The sequence below is a fragment of the Oncorhynchus nerka genome, linkage group LG25 (assembly GCF_034236695.1).
Source record: "Oncorhynchus nerka isolate Pitt River linkage group LG25, Oner_Uvic_2.0, whole genome shotgun sequence".
NCBI lineage: Eukaryota > Metazoa > Chordata > Actinopteri > Salmoniformes > Salmonidae > Oncorhynchus > Oncorhynchus nerka.
Genome location: NC_088420.1, coordinates 54,798,155 through 54,810,751, shown reverse-complemented (window position 1 = coordinate 54,810,751; position 12,597 = coordinate 54,798,155). Strand labels below are relative to the sequence as shown.

The window sequence follows — 12,597 nt, the reverse complement described above, 5'->3', positions numbered from 1 at the left end:
ACTTTGTCAGCTCGGGGGATACAATCTTGCAACCTTACAGTTAACTAGTCCAACGCAATAACGACCTGCCTCTCGCTCGTTGCACTCCACAAGGAGCCTGCCTGTTACGCGAATGCAGTAAGCCAAGGTAAGTTGCTAGCTAGCATTGAACTTATCTTATAAAAAACAATCAATCATAATCACTAGTTAACTACACATATTATCTAGCTTGTCCTGCGTTGCATATAATCTGACTGAGCATACAAGCATACAAGTATCTAAGTATTTGACTGAGCGGTGGAAGGCAGAAGCAGGCGCTCGTAAACAATCAAACAGCACTTTCGAGCGTTTTGCCAGCAGCTCTTCGTTGTGCGTCAAGCATTGCTCTGTTTAAGACTTCAAGCCTATCAACTCCCGAGATGAGGCTGGTGTAACCGAAGTAAAATGGTTAGCTAGTTAGCGTGCGCTAAATAGCATTTCAAACGTCACTCGCTCTGAGCCTTCTAGTAGTTGTTCCCCTTGCTCTGCATGGGTAACGCTGCTTCGAGGGTGGCTGTTGTCGTTGTGTTGCTGGTTCGAGCCCAGGGAGGAGCGAGGAGAGGGACAGAAGCTATACTGTTACACTGGCAATACTAAAGTGCCTATAAGAACATCTAATAGTCAAAGGTTAATGAAATACAAATGGTATAGAGGGAAATAGTCCTATAATTCCTATAATAACTACAACCTAAAACTTCTTACCTGGGAATATTGAAGACTCATGTTAAAAGGAACCACCAGCTTTCATGTGTTCTGATGTTCTGAGCAAGGAACTGAAACGTTAGCTTTCTTACATAGCACATATTGCACTTTTACTTTCTTCTCCAACACTTTGTTTTTGCATTATTTAAACCAAATTTAACATGTTTCATTATTTACTTGAGGCTAAATTGATTTTATTGATGTATAATATTAAGTTAAAATAAGTGTTCATTCAGTATTGTTGTAATTGTCATTATTACAAATACATTTTAAAAATTTGCCCGATTAATCGGTATCGGTGTTGAAAAATCATAATCGGTCGACCTCTAGTTTCTATTATAAAATACTTTTATTTTGAAATAAAATGATACCTGAGTACAGTACCAGTCAAACGTTTAGACATACCTACTCATTTCAGGGTTTATCTAATAAAAATACTATTTCTACATTGTGGAATTATAGTGAAGACATCAAAACTATGAAATAACACATATGGAAACATGTAGTAACCAAAACAGTGCTAAACATATAAAAATATATTTTAGATTCTTCAAAGTAGACACCCTTTGCCTTGATGACAGCTTTGCAAACTCTTGGCATTCTCTCAACCAGCTTCACCTGGCTGCTTTTCCTTCACTCTGCGGTAGGACTCATCCCAAACCATTTCAATTGGGTTGAGGTTGGGTGACTGTGGAGGCCAGGTCATCCTGTTGAAAAACAAATGATAGTCCCACTAAGTGCAAACCACATGGGATGCTGTGGCAGCCATGCTGCTTAAGTGTGCTTACATTCTAAATAAATCACAGCCATTGTCACCAGCGAAGCACCGCCACACCATCACACCTCCTCCTCCATGCTTCACAGTGGGAAGCACACATGCAGAGATCATCCGTTCACCTACTCTGCGTCTCACAAAGACATGGCGGTTGGAACCAAAAATCTCCAATTTGGACCAAAGGACAGATTTCCACCGGTCTAATGTCCATTGCTCGTGTTTCTTGGCCCAAGCAAGTCTCTTCTTCTTATTGGTATACTTTTGTAGTGGTTTCATTGCAGAAATTCATCCATAAAGGCCTGATACACGCGGTCTCCTCTGAACAGTTGATGTTGAGATGTGTCTGTTACTTTGGGCTGCAATATCTGAGGCTGGTAACTGTAACTTATCCTCTGCAGCAGAGGAAATTCTGGGTCTTCCTTTCCTGTGGCTGTCCTCATGAGAGCCAGTTTCATCATAGCGCTTGATGGTTTTTGCGACAGCACTTAAAGAAATTTTCCGGAGTGACTGACCTTCATGTCTTAAAGTAATAATGGACTGTCGTTTCTCTTTGCTTATTTGAGCTGTTCTTGCCATAATATGGACTTGGTATTTTACCAAATTCTGTTTACCAATCCTAACTTGTCACAACAACTAATTGGCTCAAATGCATTAAGAACGAAATAATTTCCACAAATTAACTTTTGACAATGCACACCTGTCAATTTGAAATGCATTCCAGCTGACTACCTTATGAAGCTGGTTGAGAGAATGCCAAGAGTGTGCAAAGCTGTCATCATGGCAAAGGGTGGCTACTTTGAAGACCATAAAATCTCAAATATATTTTGATTTAACTCTTTTTTTGGTTACTACATGATTCCATGTGTGTTATTTCATAGTTTTGATGTCTTCACTATTCTACAATAGAACTACTACTACTATGTCCATCAAAAGAAAATAATACATGAAGACATTGATTTTGGTATGTTATTGCATGATCGGTTGAAGTTGTTATGTTATTCATCATGAAAGTTGCTACTGAACTGATAATGTAATAACCAACGGATAACATTATAATAAGCTATGTGTGTGTGTGTGTGTGTGTGTGTGTGTGTGTGTGTGTGTGTGTGTGTGTGTGTGTGTGTGTGTGTGTGACTGTGCATGAATGTACATTTTAATGTTAGCTTGTGAGGGTCTCTATGTATGAGTATTCCTGTAGTATGTGCATGAGTTTGTTTGTGTTGTAATTGGCAGTGGGCGTTGGTATGTGCATCAAATTGAGGGAAGAAGTACATAAAAACATGTTCTTAGATGATTGGTTGAAGTTATCACAACATTTATTTTAAAAAGTTGTTACTAACCTGTTAATGTAATAACCACCGGTAAATGTAATAATAATAACTTTTTCTGCTGAATGTAATAAGTTGTGTAACGTTCAACATTTTATTATGTTTACCGGCAAGTTATTACATTCACTAGGTTTATTACATTAGCAATAGAGAAGTTATTACTTTTACCAGTGTTATTACATTTACTATTGTTACAACCTGCTTTCTATGCAGAACCATAATGACTAGCCACCTTTTAAATGAACATGCCCCTGTGGGGCACACCGGGAAAGCGAATGATGCATGCATCATTTAAATGTTATCTTTCATTTGTGGGTTAAGCAAGATATTGAATGGTTCTGGATTGTGGATTGTTAAACCTACAGCGGGGCAAAAAAGTATTTAGTCAGCCACCAATTGTGCAAGTTCTCCCACGTAAAAAGATTAGAGAGGCCTGTAATTTTCATCATAGGTACACTTCAACTATGACAAACAAAATTAGAAGAAAAAAAATCCAGAAAATCACATTGTAGGATTTTTAATGAATTTATTTGCAAATTATGCTAGAAAATAAGTTTTTGGTCAATAACAAAAGTTTAACTCAATACTTTGTTATATAACCTTTGTTGGCAATGACAGAGGTCAAACATTTTCTGTAAGTCTTCACAAGTTTTTCACACACTGTTGCTGGTATTTTGGCCCATTCCTCCATGCAGATCTCCTCTAGAGCAGTGATGTTTTGGGGCTGCTGCTGGGCAACACGGACTTTCAACTCCCTCCAAAGATGTTCTATGGGGTTGAGATCTGGAGACTGGCTAGGCCACTCCAGGACCTTGAAATGGGATCATTGTCATGCTGAAAGACCCAGCCACGTTTCATCTTCAGTGTCCTTGCTGATGGAAGGAGGTTTTCACTGAAAATCTCACGATACATGGCCCCGCCCCATTCATTCTTTCCTTTACACCAGGGGTCCCCAAACTTTTTCCTGTGAGGGCCACATAACTTTTCCCTTCTCTGATGGGGGGCCGGTGTCAGTTTGTAACAGAAAAAGTGTGACGATCGTAGGGGAGCTTAAAAAATTTATTGTTTTCCAGAAAGCCACACATAACCAAATAACCCTTTCCAGGTTCTTTACAGAAAAAAAGTCAGGAAACAAATAATAACACTATTAATTAAATAAATAATAACTAAATAACCCTCTCTGAGTTCTTCACAGAAAAAACAGGAAATAAATAATAACTAAATAACTCTCTCTGGGTTCTTCATAGAAAAAAAAGCCATGGAACATTAACTTTCTGTCGTGCCATGCACAATCTTAACAGATAAAAGTTCAGCTCAGTTGTCAGAGCAGAATCTCTCTGACACATATGAGCAGTCTCTTAAAGTTCTTGTGTTCCTTCCTTATAATCCTTTTGTATGTTCCAGTAGGCTTGTAGACACCGCTGTTTGCAGCTCTCTCTCATCAACTTCCCTGTGAAAACCACAAAAGAAGCAGGTTGAGAAACTGAACTAAGTGATACAGCACCTACACAGCACAATACATTTCACTACCAGTATGGTTGTAAAGATGGATTTTATCCCAGTAGATTTTATTATGATTATATTTGTTTATGCTCAGAATGACTCATTCAAGTCAGAAAAGTGAGCTTACCTATGTATGTTCATCAGTGTGAACTGTGGGCCTGCATCTGGCTGGTGAGAAGTTGAATATCAGGTTCCATTCTAGTTACAGCCAGTCTCAAGCACTGATGCAAATGTTCATCTGTCAATCTTGATCTCATTGGGGTTTTCAGCAGTTTCATGCGAGAAAAGGTTTTCTCGCAGATATACGTGCTGCCAAAAACTGTGGACATTTTCATTGCGTGTTTTTTGATGTTTGGATATGTGTCGTTTGGGAGGGCGGCATAGAAGTCAATGAGACTGTTGGGCTTGAATGCGTCTTTCAGAACATCACAGTTCTGTAACTCAGCCAACTCAAACTGATATGAAGGCTGGGCTTCATCAATGTCGGCAACAAAGGGGTTCTGAAAAAGACGGATTTCTTTTGCATGAACATGTAGTTCACTGAATCGCACACCGAACTCCGCCTTCAGCATTTCCAGTGCTTCCAGGCACTTTTCAGCTGGGAACGGGACCGCTGGGTTCTCTGTCGACAGGTTTTGGGTAGCAGGAAGATGGACGAAGTTGCGCTTTTTCACTTGTTCCAAAAGCAGCGCTAATTTCACCTCAAATGCTTTTATGTGTGAATACATGTCGCAAATGAGTTTCCCCTCGCCTTGTAGCTGCAAGTTAAGGCTGTTAAGTATTTCTGTCACGTCTGTTAAAAATGCGAGGTGCCATTTCCATTCTGGGTCGATCAGCTCTGGGACCGTTTTGTCTTTTAACCTCTTACCTCTACCTGGGACGCTTGCGTCCCAACTAGAGCTCTGGAAATGCAAATGCGCTACGCTAAATGCTAATAGTATTAGTTAAAACTCAAAAGTTCATTAAAATACACATGCAGGGTATCAAATTAAAGCTACACTCGTTGTGAATCCAGGCAACAAGTCAGATTTTTAAAATGCTTTTTGGCGAAAGCATGAGAAGCTATTATCTGATAGCATGTAACACCACAAAAGACCCGCAGGGGACGTAAACAAAATAATTAGCATATTCGGCGCTACACAAACCGCACAATAAAATAGAAAACATTCATTACCTTTGACCATCTTCTTTGTTGGCACTCCTAGATGTCCCATAATCACTATTGGGTCTTTTTTTCGATTAAATCGGTCCATATATAGCCTAGATATCGTTATATGTAGACTGTGTGATCAACGAAAAAAAACAGCGTTTCATAACGTAACGTCATTTTTTAAAATTCAAAAAGTCGACGATAAACTTTCACAAAACACTTCAAAATACTTTTGTAATGCAAATTTAGGCATTAGTAAACGTTAATAAGCGATCAAATTAATCACAAGACGAAGTATATTCTATAGCTGTCCGTCTGGAAAAATGTCCGGCTAGAAACTCAACCAAAATATCTGGTCCTAGACCTGAAGAACTGCGCTGCCTTGCATCTGTTTGACCAAGAAACAAATCGTAGGCAAATGACAAGACTCTAGACACCGTGTGGAAGCTGTAGGTACTGCAACCTCAGCCTCATTAATTGTGGTTCACCTTTATCAATGGGTTCAAGTCGCGCAGCAATATATTTTTCCATTTTCAGTGATCAGTTTTTCCTGTAACTTCTTTAAGAGGCTCCTCTGTCCTCCACTCGTTACCTGTATTAATGGCACCTGTTTGAACTTGTTATCAATATAAAAGACACCTGTCCACAACCTAAAACAGTCACACTCCAAACTCCACTATGGTCAAGACCAAAGAGCTGTCAAAGGACACCAGAAACAAAATTGTAGACCTGCACCAGGCTGGGAAGACTGAATCTGCAATAGGTAAGCAGCTTGGTTTGAAGAAATCAACTGTGGGAGCAATTATTAGGAAATGACGAGTGTAGCTTTAATTCAATACCCTGCATGTGTATTTTAATGAACGTTTGAGTTTTAACTAATACTATTAGCATTTAGCGTAGCGCATTTGCATTTCCAGAGCTCTGGATGGGACGCAAGCGTCTCAGTAGACGCAAGAGGTTAACCTCTTCAACCTATGGGGGCGCTATGTCATTATTGGATAAAAAGACGTGCCCGTTTTAAAACCTGTTAAAGATAGGGCTGACTACTGCCCCCTTTGGAGGAATTGCGTGCCCATACTAAACAGAAAAAAAATCTGTCCAAAATTGCTAATATATGCATATAATAATTATTATTGAATAGAAAACACTCTAAAGCTTCTAAAACCGTTCAAATTATGTCTGTATGTAAAGCAGAACTCTCAGGGCAGCCATTCTCCCAAACTCTCTCTTGTCATCAGAAAAGTTGGCCCAACTTTGACGTCATCGCCCCAACCCTTCCCAACCAGCTACGGATCTGGGAACAGTTTGTATCTCTTCAGCGCGATGTCTCCTTTCAGTGGGGCCTGTCATTGTGAGAATCGCCCGCCCCCTCGACGTTTGGCGGGCTGAAACCTTCGGGTCACGCGAAAATACATGTACTTTCATGCGCGCGTCGGGTCCAGAGCATCTCTTTCTTCCAGGATTGACCAAACGATGTTGGTGTGTCTGTTCGAGCTAAGGATTGTTTTGCACGTTTATAACATGCTAAAGCTTGATTCTGCACTTAGTTTGACCAGTTTAGTCGACATATAATATGTAATTTTGAAGTTTTGATGCGCATCCACTAGAATTTTGGCTGCATTTCAACCGGAATTTGTCGCGTTTGATAACCTAAAGACACAGACTAGAAAACCAAACGCAGTTTTTGGTAAGTATGACTCCTTCCACGTCTTCTGATCGAAGAACATCAAAGGATATTTATGTGGTAATTTTGGGTTTCTGTGGACTTCAACATAGAGGAGACATAATGCTAATTTCTGAGCGCCGTCTCATATTATAGCCTAGTGAACGAATTCTGTAACGTTACAAAAATAAATGTAACACAGCGGTTGCATTAAGCGCAATAGTTTGTCACGAAAATATGCTCGACCATGCATGGAATTGACAGCCTTGGAAAGACTAAACTCTGACGTTTACAAAACTGCAAATATATTATCTGTGAGTGCCCCAGAACTAATGCTACAGGCGAAACCAAGATGAAACTTCAAACAGGAAATGAGCAGGATTTTTGAGGCTCTGTTTTTCATTGTCTCCTTATATGGCTGTGAAAGCGCCAGGAATGAGCCTGCCCTTTCTATCGTTTCTCCAAGTTGTCTGCAGCATTGTGACGTATTTGTAGGCATATCATTGGAAGATTGGCCATAAGAGACTACATTTACCAGGGGTCCGCCCGGTGTCCTTTGTTGAAATTGTTGCGTAATCTCCAAGCTGCTCACATTCATCCATGTGATTGAGACAGAGAGGAGACTTCCAGGAATGATATATCATGAAGAGATATGTGATAAACACCTTGAGGATTGATTCTAAACAACGTTTACCATGTTTCAGTCGATATTATGGAGTTAATGTGGAAGAAAGTTTGGCGTTTGGATGAATGAATTTTCGTTTTTTTTTGGTAGCCAAACATGACGCAGAAAACGGACCGATTTCTCCTGCACAAATAATCTTTCAGGAAAACTGAACATTTGCTATCTAACTGAGAGTCTCCTCATTGAAAACATCCGAAGTTCTTCAAAGGTAAATGATTTATTGAATGTTTTTGCTGGTTTTTGTGAAAATGTTGCCTGCTAATGCTAACGCTAAATGCTAACGCTAAATGCTAAATGCTAGTTTGCTATGATTGAGAAGCATATTTTTGAAAATCTGAGATGACAGTGTTGTTAACAAAAGGCTAAGCATGAGAGCAAGCATATTGAATTCATTTCATTTGCGATTTTCATGAATAGTTAACGTTGCGTTATGGTAATGGACTTGAGGCTGTAGTCATGATCCCGGATCCGGGTTGGCTCGACGCAAGAAGTTAAAGAAGAAGTTACAGGTCTGTGAGAGCCAGAAATCTTGCTTGTTTGTAGGTGACCAAATACTTATTTTCCACCATAATTTGCAAATAAATTCATAAAAAATCCTACAATGTGTTTTTCTGGATTTTATTTTATTTTTTTCTCATTTTGTCTGTCATAGTTGAAGTGTACCTATGATGAAAATTACAAGCCTCTCTCATCTTTTTTAGTGGGTGAACTTGCACAATTGGTGGCTGACTAAATACTTTTTTGCCCCACTGTATGCCTAACCTCAACGCTTAGCCTAATATCACCCACTTAACCGATTTCACTTCAATTCTACTTAGATATGATCTAATATCCAACTCCTTAACTATATTGATTATGTCCATACATCGCAGACACACTCGCCATGTGTGGGTCTGGCCTCCTGACCTTCCTTTGGGTAACTACACTGATCATGCCACACACACACACACACACACACTGGCACTCCATGTGTGGGTCTGTTCTCCTGCCCTTCCTCAGGGTGACAGACTCTGGTATTATGGGAGATTTGGTTCTGGGGGGAACGATGCCAATGGGGTATGACAATCCTGGAGGGAGAACATAAATATTAAAGTTATGTAACACATCTGCGCTCATACAGCTTCTGAAAGGTGAAGCTAGTTCTGCTAATAGTTTAGTAATGCAGCTAACAGAGTAGCACCTCTATCCAGGGTCGTGTTCATTAGGGCACGCGGTAATTTAAAAAAATCTAATTGGACAAGGTAAAATAGTCCGTCCCGTTTTCATTCCATTTGGGAGTGTTTTCTACTGTGTACCTTTGGTGTCAGAGGGGTCTCTGTCAGACTGTTCAGATCTGTCCTCTCCGTTGGTCTCATCCACCTCAGCTACAGTGGTGAGCTCTGGTTCACTCTTATACAGCCTGTAGTCTGGACCCTACAGGGGGACATGAGAGAGAGAGATCAGTTACTACACAGATATATATGACAGGTGAAAGATCAGTATACGCACTGACATCAGAAGAGATGGGTGAAAAAATGATTTATTCACAATAAAGACATGCTGACAAGTTCAAATCGAAATGATATATTTCCATGATCTGCTAAAGAAATGGACAATAAAGTGTTCATAAATCACGAAGCTCAAAATGAGAAATGAGAGGACAACAAACCAACCAACCAAACAATATGAACAAAATCAGTGTAGTTAACTGAAATAACCTCCAAAACGACAAACTAATTAACAAAATAAAACAAAGAAATGTGAATGACTCACAAAGAAAGCTGATGAAGCTTCTTATGAAGAAAATAAAAATACCCAACCAATATATCCACATTTATGACAAGTAAGGTTTGAGGGGAAACTCAAAAGACTCCCAAAATAATAATACGTCCACCAAAATACTATTTTAATAATGAAATGGAAAGAGGGGACATCTGGATGATTCACAAAGCAAGCGGATGAAGGAACATCATAAACATATTGGCCCTTATGATGAGGAAAAATTGAAAATGATCCAAAAATAAGCACCAAAATGATACTGAAAAAAAAACAAGAGCGGGATCAATGTGATCATGCGTGATGACAGCACCGCAGGGGTAATGACATAGGTCAGCGATCAACAGCTTACGCTGTGTGTTCCGTTCCTCTGGCTGGCTTTCCGGTCCCTATCCTCGGGACCCCGATGTGGTGGCTGTGGCGGTCGCCAGATGGTGGTAACCGGAGAGGACAGGGGGGGTATGGCAGGGAGGTTGGGCTGGTTCGGCTCGTAAGCCTGGGGTAAGGGTGGCCACGGGGGAGCTGAGAGGTTCTCCACTTCCAACTCCTCCTCCTGGAGATGTTATTTAACCTTTATTTATACAGGATGTACTAATTTTTCTGTGATCAATTTTGTTATTGTTATACATTTACATTTACATTTAAGTCATTTAGCAGACGCTCTTATCCAGAGCGACTTACAAATTGGTGCATTCACCTTATGACCTCCAGTGGAACAGTAGTGCATCTAAATCTTTCAGGGGAGGGGGTGAGAGGGATTACTTTATCCTATCCTAGGTATTCCTTAAAGAGGTGGGGTTTCAGGTGTCTCCGGAAGGTGGTGATTGACTCCGCTGTCCTGGCGTCGTGAGGGAGTTTGTTCCACCATTGGGGGGCCAGAGCAGCGAACAGTTTTGACTGGGCTGAGCGGGAACTGTACTTCCTCAGTGGTAGGGAGGCGAGCAGGCCAGAGGTGGATGAACGCAGTGCCCTTGTTTGGGTGTAGGGCCTGATCAGAGCCTGGAGGTACTGAGGTGCCGTTCCCCTCACAGCTCCGTAGGCAAGCACCATGGTCTTGTAGCGGATGCGAGCTTCAACTGGAAGCCAGTGGAGGGAGCGGAGGAGCGGGGTGACGGAGAGAACTTGGGAAGGTTGAACACCAGACGGGCTGCGGCGTTCTGGATGAGTTGTAGGGGTTTAATGGCACAGGCAGGGAGCCCAGCCAACAGCGAGTTGCAGTAATCCAGACGGGAGATGACAAGTGCCTGGATTAGGACCTGCGCCGCTTCCTGTGTGAGGCAGGGTCGTACTCTGCGGATGTTGTAGAGCATGAACCTACAGGAACGGGCCACCGCCTTGATGTTAGTTGAGAACGACAGGGTGTTGTCCAGGATCACGCCAAGGTTCTTAGCGCTCTGGGAGGAGGACACAATGGAGTTGTCAACCGTGATGGCGAGATCATGGAACGGGCAGTCCTTCCCCGGGAGGAAGAGCAGCTCCGTCTTGCCGAGGTTCAGCTTGAGGTGGTGATCCGTCATCCACACGGATATGTCTGCCAGACATGCAGAGATGCGATTCGCCACCTGGTCATCAGAAGGGGGAAAGGAGAAGATTAATTGTGTGTCGTCTGCATAGCAATGATAGGAGAGACCATGTGAGGTTATGACAGAGCCAAGTGACTTGGTGTATAGCGAGAATAGGAGAGGGCCTAGAACAGAGCCCTGGGGACACCAGTGGTGAGAGCACGTGGTGTGGAGACGGATTCTCGCCACGCCACCTGGTAGGAGCGACCTGTCAGGTAGGACGCAATCCAAGCGTGGGCCGCGCCGGAGATGCCCAACTCGGAGAGGGTGGAGAGGAGGATCTGATGGTTCACAGTATCGAAGGCAGCCGATAGGTCTAGAAGGATGAGAGCAGAGGAGAGAGAGTTAGCTTTAGCAGTGCGGAGCGCCTCCGTGATACAGAGAAGAGCAGTCTCAGTTGAATGACTAGTCTTGAAACCTGACTGATTTGGATCAAGAAGGTCATTCTGAGAGAGATAGCGGGAGAGCTGGCCAAGGACGGCACGTTCAAGAGTTTTGGAGAGAAAAGAAAGAAGGGATACTGGTCTGTAGTTGTTGACATCGGAGGGATCGAGTGTAGGTTTTTTCAGAAGGGGTGCAACTCTCGCTCTCTTGAAGACGGAAGGGACGTAGCCAGCGGTCAGGGATGAGTTGATGAGCGAGGTGAGGTAAGGGAGGAGGTCTCCGGAAATGGTCTGGAGAAGAGAGGAGGGGATAGGGTCAAGCGGGCAGGTTGTTGGGCGGCCGGCCGTCACAAGACGCGAGATTTCATCTGGAGAGAGAGGGGAGAAAGAGGTCAGAGCACAGGGTAGGGCAGTGTGAGCAGAACCAGCGGTGTCGTTTGACTTAGCAAACGAGGATCGGATGTCGTCGACCTTCTTTTCAAAATGGTTGACGAAGTCATCTGCAGAGAGGGAGGAGGGGGGAGGGGGAGGAGGATTCAGGAGGGAGGAGAAGGTTGCAAAGAGCTTCCTAGGGTTAGAGGCAGATGCTTGGAATTTAGAGTGGTAGAAAGTGGCTTTAGCAGCAGAGAGAGAAGAGGAAAATGTAGAGAGGAGGGAGTGAAAGGATGTCAGGTCCGCAGGGAGGCGAGTTTTCCTCCATTTCCGCTCGGCTGCCCGGAGCCCTGTTCTGTGAGCTCGCAATGAGTCGCGAGCCACGGAGCGGGAGGGGAGGACCGAGCCGGCCTGGAGGATAGGGGACATAGAGAGTCAAAGGATGCAGAAAGGGAGGAGAGGAGGGTTGAGGAGGCAGAATCAGGAGATAGGTTGGAGAAGGTTTGAGCAGAGGGAAGAGATGATAGGATGGAAGAGGAGAGAGTAGCGGGGGGAGAGAGAGCGAAGGTTGGGACGGCGCGATACCATCCGAGTAGGGGCAGTGGGGAAGTGTTGGATGAGAGCGAGAGGGAAAAGGATACAAGGTAGTGGTCGGAGACTTGGAGGGGAGTTGCAACGAGGTTAGTGGAAGAACAGCATCT

General features: G+C 42.8%; 1 protein-coding gene across 1 annotated transcript in view; it reads right to left on the bottom strand.

The window, feature by feature from the left end:
- The window catches only part of LOC135564584 (pleckstrin homology domain-containing family A member 5-like), a 61,776-nt gene that overhangs the window by 9,592 nt on the left and 39,587 nt on the right, over positions 1–12,597 (bottom strand). Inside the window, exons 9-11 of the mRNA XM_065009950.1 lie at positions 9,932–10,132; positions 9,113–9,237; positions 8,779–8,935 (exon numbers count right to left, since the gene is read on the bottom strand). Coding sequence (XP_064866022.1) covers positions 8,779–8,935; positions 9,113–9,237; positions 9,932–10,132 — 483 coding nt within the window. The remainder of the gene's footprint in view (positions 1–8,778; positions 8,936–9,112; positions 9,238–9,931; positions 10,133–12,597) is intronic.